Consider the following 20,759-nt stretch of genomic DNA (forward strand, 5'->3'; position numbering starts at 1 on the left):
GATAGTTGAACTGGGTACAATACAAATAGAATTTATTTGAAATAGGCACATTTCCCTTATTATAAATGCAATTAGCCTAAAAGGTGAAAATCAATTTCAAAAAGAATTTTTGAAATATTTTTCATGTTTAAGGGTTTTTTTTTAAGTAATGCACAATAATATTAGACTTTCAGTCACATCAAATATATGGATGCCACACTATGTACATTTTCTGTTACCCAAATACACTCTAAAGGTGTCTGATGTTTTAGCTATTAAACAAAAATGCAAATATTTTAAGCTGCACATTCCCATGTCATTGCAACCTCACAAAATAAAATGAAACAATTATAATCAGTAAAATCCTAGTCAAAGTGCACTTATACTCCTTGACTGAGTGTGGGGAAGACGGGGGTGGTTTTAACCTAAAGCTTTCAATGATAGCATCATATCATTTAGCCCTGATTGAATGGCTAACCTTCAAGTTTCTGGTTTTCTTTCTCCATTCGAAGCAACAAGATTTGTTGATGTATTGCTTTTCTCCACAAACTCCTCAGTTCTTCTGACTTCTTTCTTTCTTCAGCCTTCTCCGGGTCATCATCTTCACCAGACATGAATATAACCAGGGGTTCCTCCTCCATGGTTGGAGCAAGAGGGGACAGTGGCAGCAGCTCGTTCCTGTCCAGTCCATCTGCAGAGAAGAAAACAGTGAGAGGCATTCCTAAGCAGTAACCCAGACTACGGAAGCTTTCTCTAGAATTGATGTTCTCTCATCCTATCTTCCACCTTTAAAGCTTTTCACAAGGCCACTTTCCCAGTAACTGCATTTCTGGAACTAACAGCTTAAGTAAATTCACTAAACTAAATTCCCCTGCCAGATTTCCCTCTCGAGTTGAAATGAAAGCACATGTAATTTCTCTACTTCTTCTTTCTGCACACAATGACCTATAAGATAGGTGCTCTAAGATGAACTGGCAATCCCCAGAGCCCAACACTTCTGCAATTTATCTTTGTACATTCTCTGATTGTGCAAAACAAAAAGGTTACGTGAGTAGGTAATAGTGATCTCCTAAGGTCTCCATCTACCATCAGACACAGTCAAGAGAAGAGCAGCTGAACAACGTGGGGCCTGTCTTGGCTCAGCACCTCTGCTCGCTCCTGCAACATTCTCTTACCCAATTCCTGGAGCTCGCTCTCTCCCTCTGTTCCAGGCCATTCTTTGCACCTTTGCCAATTAGTTTCCTATTAACAAACATGACTATGTCTCTTAAAATATTTCAACAGTTGCTTATGCCCCAAAGCACAAAGTCCAAACTACTGCAAACAGCATATGGACAGCTTCAGACTCCTGCCTCGTGTAAACTTCCCAACCTGTGTTTCCATCTCCCATCCTCTGCTCCTGTCATGCTGAATTTCTCACGATTCCCTAACCTGCAAAGTTCTCTCCGATGATGTCAGAGTTTTGCTAGTTTCACTTCCTGAAACATGCTTCTCCCAGCAATGAGTTTAAATGTAAATATCCAACATTCCTGTGAAGCTTTCTCTGGCCACCCTAGGCAGAGTTAATTTTTCTCTAGTAATGTCAGTTTCTTATTTCTTTTTCTTTACTAACTGACCTCTGCCCTTACCCTTATTATTTATTTCCTTAATAAATAATTTTTAAAAATTTTACTCAAGAGCTCCTTTTCTAACTTCTTGAATTAAATACTTAGGTATATTTGAGTTTTGTCTTTCCTGATTTTAAAAATGCCCTTTAAATACAACTCAATGTTGATGTGTAGGGCTCTGAACATATTTTCTTCCTTCTAGTTTCTAGTAGTTTTCAGTTTCCAAACACATGAAACATTTTAGTTGTCTTCTAATTCTTGATTCCTTTTTTTTTTTTTTTGCACTGTAATCAGAGATTATGTGATTGTTTCATTAAAATAATGCCTTTGTGGCCAAGTACACAATTTTTTGGAATGTTCCATGTACACTAAAAAATGAATGAACTTTGCCTATGGGGGAGCAATGTTCTGTATAAATATTAGATCAAGCTTGTTAAATTATATTTCTCAAATATTAACTATATATACCCTCCTTGTATTTAATTTTTAGAGAAAAATATGTTAAAATCTCCCATGAGAGCTACTGATGTATTTCTTCCCAACATTCTGTGAACTTCTATTTTCTAACTTTCAAGGCTATATAATTACGCATGTTGGCATAATTGATCATCATTTTTGTATCTCTGTTTATTGTTATAATTTACTTTGCCCCTTTGGATGTCTTTGCTTTAATTTCTAACAGGTCTCATATCTTTTGGTTGATATTTGTCTACTGTCTCTGTATCCATTTCTTAATCATTCAACATTTTGATGTCACTTTATGAGTGACCCTTGTAAAGGAGTAGGTTACTTTTCTAATAATAAAAAAAAAAATCTATGCTTTTCTAGCAGTATCTTAGTGCCCAGTTTGGGGAGTTCACTCATTCACTCATCAAGCATTTACTGAATGTCTACTACGTTCTAACGATAGCTGAGAAGTTCACCACCATGTCATATATGGAAACAGAAGTTATTTCTCCACTGAAATCACTCAAATCTCTTTGTACCCAAAGCACTGCATTCCATTCCCTAGTTTATGATACCGGTAAGGAGTAATTCTTTAGTGTGTACCACACAGACCCTGCTGCATTGCTGAGGGAGATTTGTTCATGGGAGAAGCAACCCTGAGGAAAATGCGCTGCCTCCAGGAGATTCGACGAGGGGTGACGGGAGTTCCTCCAGCGTTTAGGGACTCATTGCTGCAAGTAGACGAGGTCCTTTTTCTCCCCTCTCCATCACTGTGGAAAGCAAATAAATATGTAACTTGTAAGGAGAAATGCACAGCACGGTTCTTCACAACCACACGGTAGCACAAGCCATTCACAAGTCCTGCCATGGGCAAGCACAAGCCTCAGGCAACAAAGAGCGATGCATCACTAGGCACACTGGTCATCCAGGCCACAGCAGCCTGGGGAAAATGCAATCCAAGCCACAGCCCAGGCATGAGGAGTTCACCTGTTTCTACTCATTCCATAGTAGCCAACCATTTCAAGTCCTAACCCGAGGAAAAGATGAACGTATACAGAGGCACAGAGGCTGCTTAAGTAATGAACTCGTGCTTTACTAAAAAATTAAAAAGTGCATTCTAAACAATGTAAATGTTCTGTAAGAGGTTCAAAAAGAGCTTTCCTTATACTCTTACAGAATAGACTGATAAAGATAGCTTCTTATTGCCTGTGACTGTCGAGATCGGTCTACAAGTTGCTAGCCACCAATATGTGGATCATGGCAGAAAGTAACCCGAAAAAAGGAGGAATGCTTAACCTTGGGATTATTATTAGGTAATATATTAAGAAAAGAACTGTGATCAATAAGACTGGCTAGGTTAAGATAAAAAATATTCAACATCTCTCTACAGGAGGATTTCACAGAGACTGTAATATACTGGTATGCACTATGACTTTCCGAAGAGTGAAGTAATATATAGATATGCCCTAATCTATTTCAATCATTTGACCCCATAATCACCTTCCCCAATTTTGGAGGCAGGGAGGGGGCTTTGAGCATGTGACAGCTTTATACATTAGTGCTTTGTGAAACGAACATGTGGAAATGTGGGTCTGCTCTAAAACTTTCATTTCCTAGGAAAGAACATTCTAAGTCATGCTAGGCCTATCTGCAATAAAAGGTCATCCTGACTCAAACTCACTTCTGAGACGAATCACTTTAGCAGCTGGAATGCCATGCAATAATTGCTACTGTTAGTGGTGGCAACAGTACATTTCAAAGTCTCTGGGCTTTCCAGAAAAAATGATGAAGGTAACAGTATTTATGGCTAGTGATACCAACAAGTGAAGATCCAGGACTTTTAATGGAGTCCAAAAGAGTCAATGCTTAAGTCAGAAAGGAAATGTAGCTAGAAAATTCACCACCTGCCTCAGTGGTACTGAGGCCACCAAGAAGAGAGCAATTCAGCACCTGCTTATCATATTTTTATTTATGTACCCATGGTCATCAGGTAATTCCGTTATCTCTAATCTTGACCTATCTTCCTGGAATGATTACTTCTAGATTAGCTAAACTAAGGTTAAGAAAAAGACATGCCTTCAGCTGTTGCACAGTTGGCAGTGTGATAGATTAGCATACTTCAGAAAGCAACAACACATATATCTCAATACAGTCAAACCCCCTTCGTTAGATAAAATTACAACCCTAATATGTGTCCATGGTTCAAAACTCCCTGTAAGACTGAATAAATATGTTCACCTTTACTTCTGCTTTGGAAAGTATTAACTCAAGTATTTCCCTTTTAGAAACTATGATTCAAATGTTCTGCAAATAATAGTTATATCCTAATAAACACTCTTGAAGTACTCTGTATCTTCACTTTGGTAACACTATCTCACGAGCAGTTATTTGCTAAATGCCCAGTTAATGGACGTATTTCTAGCTTCTGGTATAATAACTGGCAAATAATAGCAAACATTAACTCAGAAGGTTAAATGAAATGGACAAAAAAATCATATGGGCTAGGCTAACATGCCAAGAATAACTAAAAGAACACCTTTTTAAAACCTATGTTGGTAGCATGACTTTTACGTCCTTTTTGGCAAAAAGCTCTAACAGCTCTGTTTCCCGAAAGTACAGACCGAGCTGTTGATGGCACTGGTAGGTACTGACAACAGCAGCAGTGTTAGTAAACAGCGTAAGGCATTGTTTTTCCGAGTAAGTGCTATTCCTGTCCTGCATAAAGGCATCAAAATTTATAATTTAAGCCTAGAAAACTAAGTGAAAGACTTCTGTAAAGTATCTATTTCAATGCTTCATGGGGTTAAGTGTTCAATAATTCCTCTTGACTATTTAGCAGCTCTGACAAACAAAACTACAATAAACTAACCCGAAGGATTCTGAAACTTTTATATTTTGATGGTGGAATTAAACTATCTTTTAAAAATCAGACTTGGGGCACACAGGTGGCTCAGTCAGTTAGGCATCCAACTTTAACTCAGGTCATGAACTCACAGTCCGTGGGTTCAAGCCCTGCGGTGGGCTGACAGTACAGAGCCTGCTTCGGATTCTGTGTCTCACTCTCTCTCTGCCCCTCCCCTGCTCATGCTCTGTCTCTGTCCCTCTCTCTCAAAAATAAATAAACATTAAAAAAATTTTTTTAAATCAAGTTTCAATTCGCCGTCAATGACATGTTGAATGTCTAGATAGTACTAAAAATAAAACTTAAAGTACTCCTAACAATTTCATTATTGTCTCTAAAATATGTGCTTTTGGGGGATTAGATTATAAAACAGGTCTATAAAGTACCCTCACATTAGCCTGCTACAAATTTGAAAGTTTCATAACATCTAAAATTTTATATCCTATAATCTAAATAAATTGCCAAGTGACACATTTTCTTCCTATGTCTGGAATTGAATGGTCAGAATTGATAAGCCAAAAATTAGCAGTCAGAATATAAGATAATAATATACTGAAAAGCACTTACATAACAGACCACTGACCCCTTTATCTTGGTACTAAAAAAGGACATCCTAAAAAAGCTGGTTGGTGGCTGAGATAAGGAAAAGGCTGCCCTGCTTCATTTCATTCCAGAAGCCATGTACCCAGAAGTCTGAGTCCAGATAAGGGCTCCAGCAGTCAGTGCATATATGCAACTTCCCACAGCTTGCCCTTTGATTTACCTACCATTGGTCAGCAATCTGATATTCCTACGGTGGTAACTGCATTGTCCTAATATTTAGCATTTTACAAGTAGGAACTCATTTTATCCTCACAGCAACCTTATGGGGTAGGTGTTATTTCTATTTCCACTTTTAGTGAGAAAACTTTCTCTGGGTTGAAAAAGTCTAAGCAACTTGCCCACAGTTCCACAGATAATAAATGGAGAAGTCAGAATTCAAATCCAAGTGGTCCAGGATCCCAACAAAGGCACTACACTTCATCATGCCAATGTAAATCCTCTCCTCCTTAGTTCAGACAAAGCACTACTGGACCATAAAACTAAACCTGTCAGTATCCCCAGTGCCATGTGTAAAAAAAAAAAAAAAAATCAGAAAAAAAAAAAATCAGTCTCTAACTGGCTTTAAGTCTTATGGTCAGTATTCCTCTTTCCACTTTTTAATGGCACAAAGTCATTTATTTCAGCAGAGAAATAACTTCAAAGTACTAAGTGTTCACTTATGTACATGTCTCACTTCTTCTTTGCTTTTGAAAGAACTCCATTCCAAAATGCAACTATTTCTTTAAATGGAAGGATCAAAAACAAAACACATTAATATGGTGGACTATACATATATTGTATTATCTTTACATTTTTTTAAATGATAAAACAAATCAGAACCATTTCCTTATTTTTCCATGGTCTTTTCCCTCCTTCTTTTGCATTTTGGAATGTCGATATGTATATTATAAAATTGCTTCCAAAGTGACATATTCAGGAAAAGTATTTTGTGCCAGAATTACCTCTACTGAAAATTTATGAAATTAAAAAACAAATAACTAGGAAGGAAATACAATGTGGTGAATTCCCAATTATTTTTATATTGGTGTATTCTATATATATTTCCTATTACCAGTCACCAGTTAATTAAGAACCACAATCCAAAAGGCACAAATGAGAGCTTTATAAGAAGAGAAAATATTCTATCATATTCTGTAGGCTGGGAGGCACTTCCAAGTCCTTCTGGACACAGCATCAAATCCAAAGCTATGGGTATGATATGAATGCTCCCACAAAGCTCCAAGATAACTTTTTAATACATCTTTGGCCAAGCAGTTTGAAACTTTACCACCCTGACTTTTTAAATTAACATTATATTTCTTGTGTTAACACAGAATTTTTAATGGATACTTGTCTGCTTTAGTAACAATTATTTTGCTGGATGTTGTAAAAAATGGAGGTGTTTTAGTGATCACTCATAGGGACTCAATGTTAAGGTTGCAGTCATGTTTTATTCCACCTCCCCCCACCCCCACCACCAGGCAGCATAGATACATTGTTCACAAAGCTAATATGTGGAATTTAAGAAACAACAAAAGTGAATACAGGGTAAGGGGCAGGGCGGGGGGGGGGGGGTGAGGAGAGAGGGAAACAAACCACAGGAGACTCTTCGCTATAGAGAACAAATTGAGGGTTGATGGAGGGAGGTAGTTGGGTGATGAGTATTAAGAAGGGCACTTGTAATGAGCACTGGGTGTTGTATATAAATGCTGAATCACTGAATTATACTCCTGAAACCAATATTGCAGTGTATGTTAACAAAATAAAACTAAAAAACAAAAACAAAAAAAAAACCCAAAAGGTGTTTTTCTGCTTAGCAGCAAACTGCCCCTCATCCTCCAGCCCCTGGGCACCCATCTAAAACGAGTAGCATCATAAAGGCCAAATAAATGACTAATACTGATTAAAGCTATATCTAAATCACAATGTTTTACAATTCAAGATAGAAACAAGACTTGATTAATGTGATATAGCACCTATTTCACAGAAATCTGAAAAAGTGTTCTCTTTGTAAATGCCTCAGGAAAGACTCGTGGAACAACATAGTGATGAAACTTAAGCTTTTCCCACAGGATCCAAAGTATAATTTACACATAACTGCATCAGGTACACTAATAGTTTATGTAAGTCCTGACTTTCAACTAGGTACAATCCTATCATTCTTTGGAAAATCTATACTAATTAAATAAAACTGATATTGAACTATTCTAGTGGAAAGCAATATATAGCATGTGAGCTATGAGTCGGAGATAGATTAATCAGTGGAACAATGTGTAAAACAAAAAGAAAGAATGAGAAAAACAAGGAGTTTTATTTCCTAAGCTCTACTTTGAATATACATTTTTAAAAGATTAAGTCCTTTACACTGGAATTTAAAGTATCTCTGGGTGGCTAGCTCATTTGCTTACTCACATCCCTAAAACCTAAGATTAAGGAAATAATACTAAACAAGATATAAAACATCCCTAGGGCTCAATCTAACCATATGTAAAATAAGGAAAGTCCAGGCCAAATAATCTCTAAGGTAATAAACAGACCTGTTTTTATGACTGTAGAACCTAGAAGGACACACAGTAAAACTAACACTTCCATTAGGCTTTTAAAAGTAGGTAAGAGTCTTACACCCAACCATTAAAAAGTGTCAATCAATTACAAGTCTCAAACAAAAAGTCATTTTTTATCTTATCAATGTGTCCAAAATGGTTTCCTTTTTTCTCCTCTCTTTTCTCCTTTTTTTTCATTCTAGTCCAATCTTTAACACTGTGTCTTCACTGTAGCTAGAAAGAAATCCAAATGTTAGTGGCTCCAAACAGAAAGATGGGCATGTCTGTTTTTCACGGGATTCCTGATACAAACTAAGTATAGAACCTAAAACAAAGCCAAGAATAATTATTTCCAGTTAAGTTGTACAGCAATAATTTTGGATGTTTACCACAAAAAGCATGCGAGTTGAGAGGAAGAGATATCACTACAGATGTGGTCAGACTTCCATAATAAGGAAGTAGGTGTTTTCCTGTGTCCAGACCAGTGGGAGGTTTGACAGGCCTCAGCAGTGTCTCAAAGTAACCAACTTATCAAGAATTAAGGTGAATAGAAACAGATTAACAATCCTCTTTGGGTGAAAACTAGATTAAATTTTATGACCTTGTTTCTTTTAGGATGCTCATTTCTGCATCTTCTTGAAATAAACTCCTTATATGTACATACATACCTCCGAATGAGCAAATTCATGTCTATTAATTCAAAATTAAAATCAGGCTTTGCTTGAAGGCCACGGCACAGTACTAAGGAATTGTCAGCACGGAATAGAGTAGAAACAGGATTTCTGTTTGCAATCAACATTTTATATGATTATTTGTGATCTTTGATTACACCAGGCATCACATTTTCCCTACGACAGAACCCCATAGCACCAGAATATTGGCATGCATTCAGGAGACAGCCAAAACTGTTTTTTAACTGACAGTGATATTCAGGTGGAAGAATTTATGAATTTTTATAAGAACATATTTAGACCTCTAATCACCTTGATTCTGAAGCAGTGTCCTGTCTAGTCCAACAGGAAAAGAAGGAATGACATTAGCATACAGAGAGAGATATATGACCAAAATCAGGATTTTAGAATAAAAGGCATTTCCATTAGTCATCAATAAAGCATGAAGTTATTTCAATAGTGAATTGTGAATGATAATACTATTTTTATCAGTGAACACAAGAGAACTATGTGGAACCAAAATTGTACTACAAAGTACTTCAGCAAAAATCTTATTTTCTCACTGAAAAGTCTTATAAGTGAATAGAAGTAATGACTATCATTTTACTTTTGACCAATTAACTTCAATATAAATGTTTTCTTGGTTAAAGGCTTAAATGCTGAGAAAAAATTATAAGGAGTGACAAAGATGCCTATTGATAGAAAGGATGTATCATATTTGATAAATATTATATAAATGTACTATATCATCACATTTATGGTTCAGCTACTAAACAATGAAATGACATTAAATTTTTAAAAAACTAATTCAAGGCAAAACAAAACATATGCTTATTCCCTTTCCTTTATCATTTCAAGGCTGTGCAGATAAACCTACTAATCAATAAACCATATTAAAAATATCTTGATTCCTTTTTCTCAGCCTACTTAAAAACAGTAACCTGACATGTTTTTAATAATTCAGAATAGAGGTCCTAGAGAAGGATGTCTAATCTGAGTTTCAAATTTTCAATTTAATAGGCTTTTTAAGAAGTAGTATATATTAGCCTATATGCTAACATACTCTGTACCTTATTTGACTGTGCATATTTAGAGATTCACTCTATACAACTAATAAGATGCGAGGTACTCAAGTGAAAAGAAAATTGTAATTCATAGTATTCTGAACCTCATTCCTCTCAATATTCTGAATAGTTGCAGATATTACAGTAATTGTGTGTGCTTCATGTTCTCTCTGAAAGGCGTGATGAGAAATGTAGATTCAGAAATCACTGAATTAAAACCATGCTCTTGAATATCCTCATTCTTAGGAAATACATATTAAAGTATACATATATGCATGTGTGTGTGTACACATATACATATAATATGTGAATAAACAGAAGGAATGATAAAGAAAATGTGGAAATTTTAAAAAAATGATGAATCTGGATAAAAGGTTTTCAGGAGTTCTCCATATTATTTTTCCAAATTTTCTTTAACTCTGAAATTATTTCAAAATACAAATTGAAAAAAAACCCTGTCCCAGATTGTAACTAGTAATTTATGTCTAAGTGACTTACTAGTTGAAATAAACCTATTAATAGTGAATTTTGTCCAACAATTTTACTACTGTGTACATAGTCCTCAATAATGGACAGATATGCTAATATCCAGGACAACTAATAATATCCAGGATAGCACTCTTTTAATGACCCAAAACTAGAAACAACCCACATATTAAGTGGAATACTATACAGCAATAAAAAATAAATGACCTGAACTACACATAAAATGGGGATGAATCTCATAAAGTAATGTGCAATGAAAGAAGCCAGAGTAAAAGAATGTATGCTGTACCATTCCATTTATATAGAGTTCAAAACCAGGCAAATATGAACAATGGTATGAGTGATCAGGGGGAAGGAAAGTGATTGGGTGGGAAGAGGAGAAGAACCGTGAGAGTACTGATAGCATTCCATTTATTGAGAGGTGGTGACATGGGAGCATTCACTCCGTGACAATCCACTGCGCTGTATGCTCAGGGCTGGGGTACTTGCCTTTTTTTTTTTTTTAAGTTTATTTATTTTGAGAGAGCGAAAGAGAAAGAGAGAGAAAGAGAGAGTGCACACACGAGTTGGGGAGGGGTGGAGAGAGAGAATGCCAAGCAGGCTCTGAGCTGACACAGAACAAAGCCTGACTCGGGGCTCAAACTCACTAATTGTGAGATCATGACCTGAGCTGAAATCAGGAGTCAGACACTTAACTGACTGGGCCACCCAGGCAGCCCTGATTGTTATACTTTTCTATAAAAATAAAAATTTTAAGTTTCTTTTTGGCCTGCTGGGTCTATGCTGGTCAAATTACCAAAAAACAAACAAACAAACAAAAAAAAACTGTACAGAAAGTACAGAAAAATGTACAAGAAAGTGCTCTCTGATTTTTTTCGCTATTCTTAGAGCCAAGAAAATATTACAAAGTACAGAAAACGGGATTATTTTTAATGATCCTACAAATTTAAAAGTTCTCCATATGTTTAAATATATCACTTCAAGTAAGATAGCTACAAAAAGTGAAAATTTTCAATGCAAAACTAAATACACTTACCCTCTGACTTTAATATCCTTCTTTAGAATGAGATACAGAGGACTAGGAAGCTTTGAGCAAGAATAATGCACACACTTAAGCAAAACTACTGAAGACAGATATGTAACACACTACAATATAAATAATCTAAAAAAAAAAAAAAGCCACTGTTTTGGCGTTCTGCATTCTGTTCACAGCTAACCTTTGACCTTCTCAATGATTTTTCCTAATTGTCACTTTTGGGCAGGGTTCTGTTTCCAGAAGAAAACTAGGATTGCCCAGATGCTCACTTTAACTAACATAACAATAAGGAACTGCCAGTATGTTTCATTCAAAGTGCTGTACTCTTATTAATAGGTAGTACTATAGACATAAGGCAAACTGATATTTTTACATGTGTACATTCTTGGTTCTCTCAATTCATGGCATATTCCATATATACTACACTGTTTTTTGTAGCTAATTTCTTTTCAATCTTCTCCTATAAGGTTGTCCCTGAAAAATCCCTTATTTACTTTTTTATATTTATTTTTTAAGTAATCTCTACCCCCAAAGTGGGACTCAAACTCCCAACCCCAAGATTTAAGAGTTGAATGCTCTATCAAGTGAGTCAGCCAAGTGCCCCCTCGAAAAGCCCTTTAAAATCAGTTCTTCATTCATTTTCTTCACTAGAAACTCAATGTATGAACATGACTTTGTACTAATTCAGAGGAAGTTCAGATTCAAAATTTTTTAAATCCAGTATTAATTATCTTTCTTAGAGTGAAGATAATCGGCACACATAGACAAAAGATACTCAGAGATCATTCAAAAATTAGTCTAATTTAACCAGTTGCTGAAGGTTACCTAGTTAAATGCTAACTTTTGGGATTTCCTTAGTCTAAAAGAAATGGGGTCAAAAAGAAAATCTTAGTGACACACAGGCTGGTTACAACAGGTATTCCTCTCCTTGACTGCAAGAATTGTCAAATATCAAATGACTAGGAACAACCCAAGTCTATCAGCAAGACAGTGGATAAACTGTAGTGTATTAAATGGAATACTATACAGCAGGAAAAAAAAGAATGAGTCAAGCAAGCTACACCGAAGACTGGAATGAATATCACAAACTTCTAAGCCAGCAACAATCCCTTTAGAAGAATTCCCAAGCTAACTCAACACTTTTCGAAGGCTACCGTTATCCCACTAATAATTTGAATAATCAGTAAGATGTCATAATTTTAAATTTTTTAAAAAGGCAATTCTCCAAAAATCACTACATCTAATTTTGTGTACTTAAAAGCACAAATATTTTAAAAGCTATACATTTTCAATACTGAGAACAAAACAAAATCCAATAACTACAAGACTCAAGAAATCCTTCATGCTATCTAAAAGAGTTGACATCAACATGATCCTGTACCCATTATGTATTTTACACTGAGTTTTAGAGAAGTAAATCTATGTCATAGAAAAATCAAAGAAATGCCTAGGAAATATTCTACATACTTAAAAACTAAAGATATATTTATCTATCACATTAGTACAGTTGGCTTATGGATTCCGTATCATATGTCCAAAGAGGCTAAGAAGAAAAAGCACAATCGGAGGAGATTTGCTTAGTATGTATTAGCACCAGGTCTTGTTGCAAACAGTACAAAGCTTAGACTCTGGAGCGTACAGCAAAGAAATACACAGTACAAAAAGATACAATTCAAAAAGTTAGATGATCGTGTTATTAAAGGCTTTGAAACACTGGTTTTAAAAGTTTTCTTGATAAAATTCATTGGAATTGAAGCCACTATATTAGAAATGGATTAGAACAAGCACAACATATGGATGCATAAATGTCACTCCAAAATTAATGAGCCACTTTTTAGTAACATATCAGCATATCACTGCAGAAAATTTTGCTTTGCAAACAGAGGACACTGATCTCACCTGATTTCATTTTCATACTGTGGGGACAGTCTACCTGAATTCTGGTAAAAGCTTTTCAGGAAAGAGGGGGCAGTGAAGGAAGGGGCAGAGAAGGAAGTGTGAAGACTTGGAAGACTGGAGGAAGAATTACTCTCCTTGGGCATGCGCCGAACTGATGGAAGAATGCTGAGTACAGAAAACACAGCAAATTTGTCTTAATTTATATTTTGGCAAAATCTTCATTCACTATGAAAAAGCATATAAACAGGTTCTTGCTATTAATTCAATCTTGCCTTTCAAAGCTCAGGGCTGGATCTTCTATGGAAAAAAGGAAACATGCAGTTGTCTGTTGAGATGACCATGACCTTGCTCACTCCTCAGAAACTGAATTCCTCACCTGTGCAGCATGTCCAACCATACGTGTTTGTCTCTAAAACATTCTTAACAGTTTTAGGACAAACAGAGTTTATTTTTATGTGCAAAAGATACTTCAAGGGAAAAAAAAGTAGGAAAGCAGAAATAATTACAGGAAACAAGTTCCTGTAAATGATTATCAGTAGTTCAAAGACTTAACTATTTTAAGTCTAAAATAATCTTTTAAATTCTTGATAATTTTTCCCGGAAAAAAGAGACTTCGTGCCTTGTGTAAATATAAATGAAGCAGTCATTTTTTAAAAAATCTTGATATACACATGAATTGTAAATCTTTTTTAGAAAAGAAAATCTGAGAAAAATTAACTCTATTACTCTACTTTATTTTCATATATCCTAAGTATCTACCTTATTTTTAAGTATCAAATCAGTCAAAAAACAACACTGAAGATAAAACAGTATCCTTAAACTTAATGCTGATAACTCTGATAACAACTAATATAAAAATTCCTTTTACTTAGAGTTCTGGGTTGTTGTTTTGTTTTTCCCCAACTGGGATCACTATCAGACTCTGTTTCCTATATCAGACTCACAGGCAAACTAGAGAAACAAAATTAATTCTAGGATTTAAATTCTGACATGTGCTACACAGGAAGATGTGAAAGCACTCTACAATTCTGAGTTTACCTCCTTTATTATATATTACCAAATGCCAAACAATTTTGTTGAATTATTTTTTAAATACCATATAAGATAATTTCTAATGGACACTCCTATCAATTATTATATATGTATTCTTCTTTACAGATATCACTTTATTCTAGATAAAATTTTTAATAACTTTCATTTTTGGCTTTAATTTATTATAAAGTGTAGCCAAATTTTATGTCATGTAGGAAGATAGCTTAGGTGATTTTTTTAACCCTTGTATTTTTTTATAGGCTAACAGGAAGTTCTACTTCTATGTACATTATTTTCAAATTTGCTGATTATGTTTCAGTAGAGTGGTCCTCAAGAAAACACTGAGTAAAATGTGTTGTCACCAAGTTTTTCAGACAAAATAAGTGTGTAATATCTTGTATTCTCCATTTTTCTGGGAAAAAACAAAAAACAAAAAAACTGTTTCTGTCCAAAATGCTTTAACTCTTCTCTTGGAGTGTACCTTAAATCCTGCCTTGTTTCTTTTAGTAACTGAAGTTTTTTACAATTCAATTTATTTTTCTGGTCTTTCTAAAAGCGAACTGTTGGCAGCATGAAGTCACAACAAATCTTAACTGCACAGTGACCGTAACAGGTGACAGGAGAATTTCATTTCACTTTCCAGAAAGAGTGTTGGACTCACCTGCACTGTTCGCTGGAGCTCTGCCTCAGAAGAGGGGAGCGAACACCGTGAGCTCTCCCGTCCTGTAAATTCAGCTTTCTCTTTGTGCTTGAAGGTGGGTGGCTGAACGTGTGTGCCCGTCTTCGAAACTGTGGGGAGTCAGAATCCTCTTCAGGGAATGTCTGCCAAGCTGAGGACAGTGGGGAGGCTGGTGGTGTCCCTGGTGGAGAGTCTCCCGGTGAATAGTCCTGCAAAGCAAGCAGAAGTGAGGTCTTTCTTTCCTACATGGATCATGGCAGACCTGCTTCAACACACAGCTCAAAAGTGACAGGGAGCCTCTTCTTCCTCCTGAGTCATGACAAAACTTTTTTTTTTTCTTTCACTCAATCCATGCTGAAGGCTAATCAGTATCACCACAACCCATTTCTTCAGATAAGCAGCTGTAACACAGCATCCGTCAAGATAGGCAGAAAGAGAAAGGAATGATAAGAAAAAGTATTCTTTCTCCTAACACTTTGTGGTAAAATGCTATAGCTGCTGTACTTTTCTCATTGTTGCCAGAAAGATGAAAAGGGATCATGACCAAAAAAGGGCGGAGTCTGGATTTACATATCTACTGATTTCCGTGACATATCGCCTGCATGCTTCCTGTACTGTCAAAACAATATCGTGATGCCTGAGTATCCAAGTTTCATAGCAAAGCCTTCAGGAAAATAAAATAAAGCCTGTTCAGTATCTTCATTCACTGTGGATATTTCTATCCAATGACAAGTTCCCTGAGGTAAAATTTTTTTAAAAAACATGAAAAACAGGAAATGAATGAAAAGCGAGCTATGCCGGAATGCCTCTCCTATTGCATGGGTGGACATCATAAATCTTTCAATTTAGACAGGTATGCTGTTTATACTTTCCAAAACAGGCACCACTGTAGAAATGTTTAGCTAGGGGCGCCTGGGTGGCGCAGTCGGTTAAGCGTCCGACTTCAGCCAGGTCACGATCTCGCGGTCCGTGAGTTCGAGCCCCGCGTCAGGCTCTGGGCTGATGGCTCAGAGCCTGGAGCCTGTTTCCGATTCTGTGTCTCCCTCTCTCTCTGCCCCTCCCCCGTTCATGCTCTGTCTCTCTCTGTCCCAAAAATAAATAAACGTTGAAAAAAAAAAAAAAAAAAAAAAAAGAAATGTTTAGCTTGATAAACATGGGTTAGGGTTAAGACGCTCATAGTGAAACCAAATCCCCACTTCTATCAACACAAAGTTCAGTAAAAATATTTTAATATTTTCCATTTAAAATAGGTTGCATATACCTCGGGTGACATATTGCCTGATACCTACTGAGAACTATCTAGGAGATAACAAGGAACCTAATGTTACAGTTAAAAAAAAAAAATGGGGGAGCAGTAACATGACAGAACAAAAGATAAAAAGATCACCATACAAGTGCAATAATTAGATGACTTATTTTTCTGTGCCTTTGGATCAAAAGTTGCTCAAATACTGTGTTCACAAGCGTACCATCTCCAAAACAGCAAAGAGCCTGACAGAGCACCATTAGCCTGGAATAGGTGTTCTGCGCTAACATGAGAAAGCTGCAGTGGAAGAGAGCAACGTAATAATATCCATAACCTTCTTACTTTAAATAACAGTATTTTTTCATTTATTTTAACATTAATCTAATATTTTAAATTTAATTGTAACAATAACATTTGTTAAAGTCACAAACGACTCATCACAAAACAACTAAGCGATACTGCCATATCAGCGCTGGTTTTTGCCAAGTTGCAATCAGCAGTAAAAACAGGAGCTCAGACGAGATACCTTCTCTGAAGCAAGACTGTTGGACCGTTCAAAGCTATCCATACTTCCAAGCCGGCCTCTCATTCTGTTAGCTCCCTGAGTGAAGAGAATAAAATTCAGTTGTTCATGCAGTTTGAATTTTTACTTTAAAAACCATAAAAGGCGGTTGCTTCTTTATACTAGCATTAAACTGATCCTTTTGTGTTTCGCTCAGATTCATTGGCAGTATTAACAGCCTTGCCTGCACAGTAAACAGAACTTATACACAACCTATTTGCACTGCTTCTAAATCAGTCATTGGATAACTAGATACTCTGATCAAGGTTTTTAAAGTTACTCTGGTTACAAGGTTAAACATTCTTCATCCATAAGATCAGGAAAACCCCATAAAATCAGAGACAGCCCCATTCACTTTATGTCTCATACAGATAAACATAACCGTGGAAGGCAGAACACAACAAACCACAACAGTTATAAAGAAAGGTAAAAAAAAAAAAAAAGGGGGGGGGGGTGGGGGGTTGGTGTTGCACCTAGGTGGCTCAATCGGTTAAACATCTGACTTCTACTCAGGTCATGATCCCATGGTTTGTGAGTTCAAGCCCCACATCAGGCTCTCTGCTGTCAGCATGGAGCCTGCTTCACATCCTCTGTCTCCCTCTCTTTCTGCCCCTCCCCCCTCCCTAGCTCTCTCTTTCAAAAATAAACATTAAAAAAAAAGTTTCAAAACATCCAACCTCCACAACACCTAGATTACAAACAACATAGTTCACATTATAGGATTATAATAAACAAGTTTTTAAAAACTCCTTTGGAGGGCTGCCTGGTGGCTCAGTTGGCTAACTGTCCAACTCTTGATTTCAGCTCGGGTCATGATCTCACGGTTCATGGGTTCAAACCCCGCATCGGACTCTGCACTAACTGTATGGGGCCTACTTGGGATTCTCTCTCCCTCTCTCTCTTAAAAAAATGAGCTAAGGAATGCAAATTACAAACAACTGCATCGTAAAATGTATAGATTCAGCTTCATTCATTCTTCCATATGAAAACTACGTCAATAAAACATTTCTCTCTAGAAATGCTAGACTATCCGTCAGTCTGCTTCAAGACAGGTGAACTGGTTTTTGTGGGGTTTCTTTGTTTTTTGTTTTTGTTTTGTTTTTTTTGTAGTTGTTTGGTATGGATTTCATAGATGATCTAAGAAAGAGGAACTGAAGAGATCATCTCATCTATTACATATTCTACTGTGATTACAACTACTATCTTGTACAATCTGTTTTTCATGTAGTCAACAAGTGCCTCAGCAGTTACTAGTTTATTATGAAAGTCAACAACAGAACTCAGTATGGCCAAACATCACATAATCCATCAACTGCCATTTTTTTTTCTTTCTCTTTGAGCTACCCATTATAGAAACCTCTGCCTTTTTACCTTACTCTGGACAGGTTGCAATTTAGACTTGCCAGTATTTTCCTTTACTATCAACCTAGACATTTCTTTTAATACTACCCTATGTTGAAATGTGTCTGTGATCTTATGTCTTCCTCTTTTTTACTTCCTCATTTTGGTGGAGTGCATACTCCAGGTGCCTTCTGAGAAAGGGAGACTGGGGTATTTTCTCGTTCTGTAACTCCTACCACTCAGCGTTTGGATCTTCAGACTGATCCTTTTTTCACCTTGTCCTCCTATTCTCCATTTCCAAGAAACAGAGTTTCTTGGAAAAGTTTTCCAACTCTAGCTTCCCAGACTTCTGTTGAATTTTTCTTTGGATGTCTACTACCAGAAAGTTTTAACAGTTCTTTCTTGTTCACCCAACTGGCTGCTGATTCAATTGTTCACTCAGGTGACTCTTGTTCTCTCTCAACTGACTCGTTTATATGTATGGTATCCTACACCTGGTTTCATAGAAACAATACTTATTCTTATCTACGTATATCAATTATAGTTTTCTATTTCTGTTGGCACCTAAATAACAATCATATCAACAGTAAAATTGATGGCCACATAAAATATCAGTGAGTACCTATCACCTTCTATATACTATGTTGAGCATTTTATAGTGCATTATCTCATTTAATCCTCACAGAGTCTCCAAGGTGGATATAGTTACTTAGCTCAACTTTACAGTTAAGGAGACTGAAGTTCTGATTATGTTGCCAAAGTTTACACTGCCAGTTCAAGGACTGGGCAGCAATTTGAACCCAAGAATTTCAACTTAGCAGTGGAACTCTTGAGCTCATATTCACTGTTATCTCCTGTAAACAGAACTTGGTGAAAAGTGGAATTGCTAATAAAACTAAGCAGTCTACACTGGTAATTTTTCAAATGTCCTGCAAAGAACCTGATCAAGGTTCTTTCAGTTCTTCAGTTGTATGCCTAACAACAGACACTTCCAGTAATAAACTATATTTGTGGCGGATCAATGGTTTGGTTCATGTGCGTGGCCAAGAGGAAACTATTGTGAGGACCAGGTTGTTTTTCCCCTTATTTTTTAGCTGCTACTTCCAGGCCAACCTCCCTGCTTATCTTAAACAGGTTATTTGGTCACAATAAGGAGACTGGTCAGACAGGTATCAAGTCATTTCCATTATTAGAAAAGCACTTAAATCACACATTTTAGTCATAGCAGTGTTTTATCCATGTGTTTTGTGTGTGTGTGTGTGTGCGGACACAAAGAAAAACAAATTTACTTTAAAATTATATTCTAGGGGCACGTGGGTGGCTCCGCTGGTTAAGTATCAAGCTCGTGATTTCGGCTCAGGTCATGATCTCACGGTTCATGAGTTTGAGCCCTGTGTCAGGCTCTGTGCTGACAGTGCAGATCTCACCTGGGATTCTCTGTCTCTCTCTCCCCCTCTCTGCCCCTCCTCTGTTTGTACACACACACTTGCCCCCTATCACTCTCTTTCTCTCTATCTCAAAAATAAATAATTTTAAAATAAATAAATAAATAAATAAATAGATAAATAAAATTATGCTCTATCGTGGTCATTAATTCACACATTTCAACAAGGAAGGACAATGGATAGTACTCTGAGGGAAGCATAAAATGAGAACTCTTTTCCAATGATGCATACTTTATATTGATAAATGTTCCTCTTTTGGAAATATTTATCTATACATAAACACATTAGTGAATATTTCCCTTCTATAAAACTTCAACTAATGAAAAAGCAACAAATACCCAGAATACAGGACTCTGTCTTTTCACCTCTGAGCAGACAGCTTTTCCAGTTTAACTGTCTGATGATTTGGTAATACATGTGGCACGCCTCTTCCCCTGGACCCACTTTTTAATTGTTAATGAGCTGAGCTTCTGAGCATTTTAAAAATATATCCTATTTCATAAACAGCTATAGTTAGTTAAATCAACTGTCTTCACATTTAAAAATGGCAGCAATTATGAGCCAAAATCTGTGGCTGGAGTGCCAATTTTCTACCATATAACTCAGAATGAAAATGATACACTGATCAGTTTTAGAGGTACACAAAAGCCCTCTTCTGAGTAACCTTTAACACACCATGGATAGCTGCCAACCTTCCCCTTAAGTCCATTCTGCTGCACATGGTGTAAGCAAGATCTTGTTGAGTCACATAATTTATGGCACTTGGCAGCACTGTGGGGCACAAAAGCTACACCATCCACCTCGACCAAAATAGATGGGCTGTGTGTGCCCTTGCCGACAGAGTTGTTGCAGCCACTCAAGGCTATGTATGTGGCACTTCAAAGTCAGCCGTGCAAGTGCTGTGCAGAACGCCAAAGTACTAAATGGGGATGAGGAGAGTAATACTCTAAGCACCCTCGGGTCATTCCAAAAATGACAAGGGTTTCAGAGCTTCCCACTGTCTGGACCATCTCCTATCTACACTGCGATACTTTCCTAACATAATGACATTTCGTCCTCGTACTGATGTGAGATAGGCACAGTATCAGGATGCCCATTTCACAAATGGGGAAACTGGCTTAGAAGAAAATAATTTGTCCGGGATCATACGTATAAAACCTACTAGGGCCAGGTCTTGAATTCAGGCCCCCAGACCACCTACTTAAATGGCCTTTCTACTAAAATTCTCACTAAATACA

The 20,759-nt window shown here is 36.6% G+C and overlaps 1 protein-coding gene across 6 annotated transcripts in view; it reads right to left on the bottom strand.

Annotated features, from left to right (window-relative positions):
* TBC1D4 (TBC1 domain family member 4) overlaps window positions 1-20,759 on the bottom strand; it is a 189,582-nt gene that overhangs the window by 22,008 nt on the left and 146,815 nt on the right. For 4 of the 6 annotated variants that reach the window (XM_030312002.1, XM_030311991.1, XM_030312018.1 and 1 more), the window contains exons 9-13: window positions 16,700-16,774; window positions 14,910-15,136; window positions 13,217-13,381; window positions 2,646-2,803; window positions 458-670 (exon numbers count right to left, since the gene is read on the bottom strand). In XM_030312002.1, coding sequence (XP_030167862.1) covers window positions 458-670; window positions 2,646-2,803; window positions 13,217-13,381; window positions 14,910-15,136; window positions 16,700-16,774 — 838 coding nt within the window. The other 2 variants (XM_030312011.1, XM_030312038.1) reach the window with 2 other exon arrangements.

Source organism: Lynx canadensis, chromosome A1, assembly GCF_007474595.2.
Source record: "Lynx canadensis isolate LIC74 chromosome A1, mLynCan4.pri.v2, whole genome shotgun sequence".
NCBI classification, from domain to species: domain Eukaryota; kingdom Metazoa; phylum Chordata; class Mammalia; order Carnivora; family Felidae; genus Lynx; species Lynx canadensis.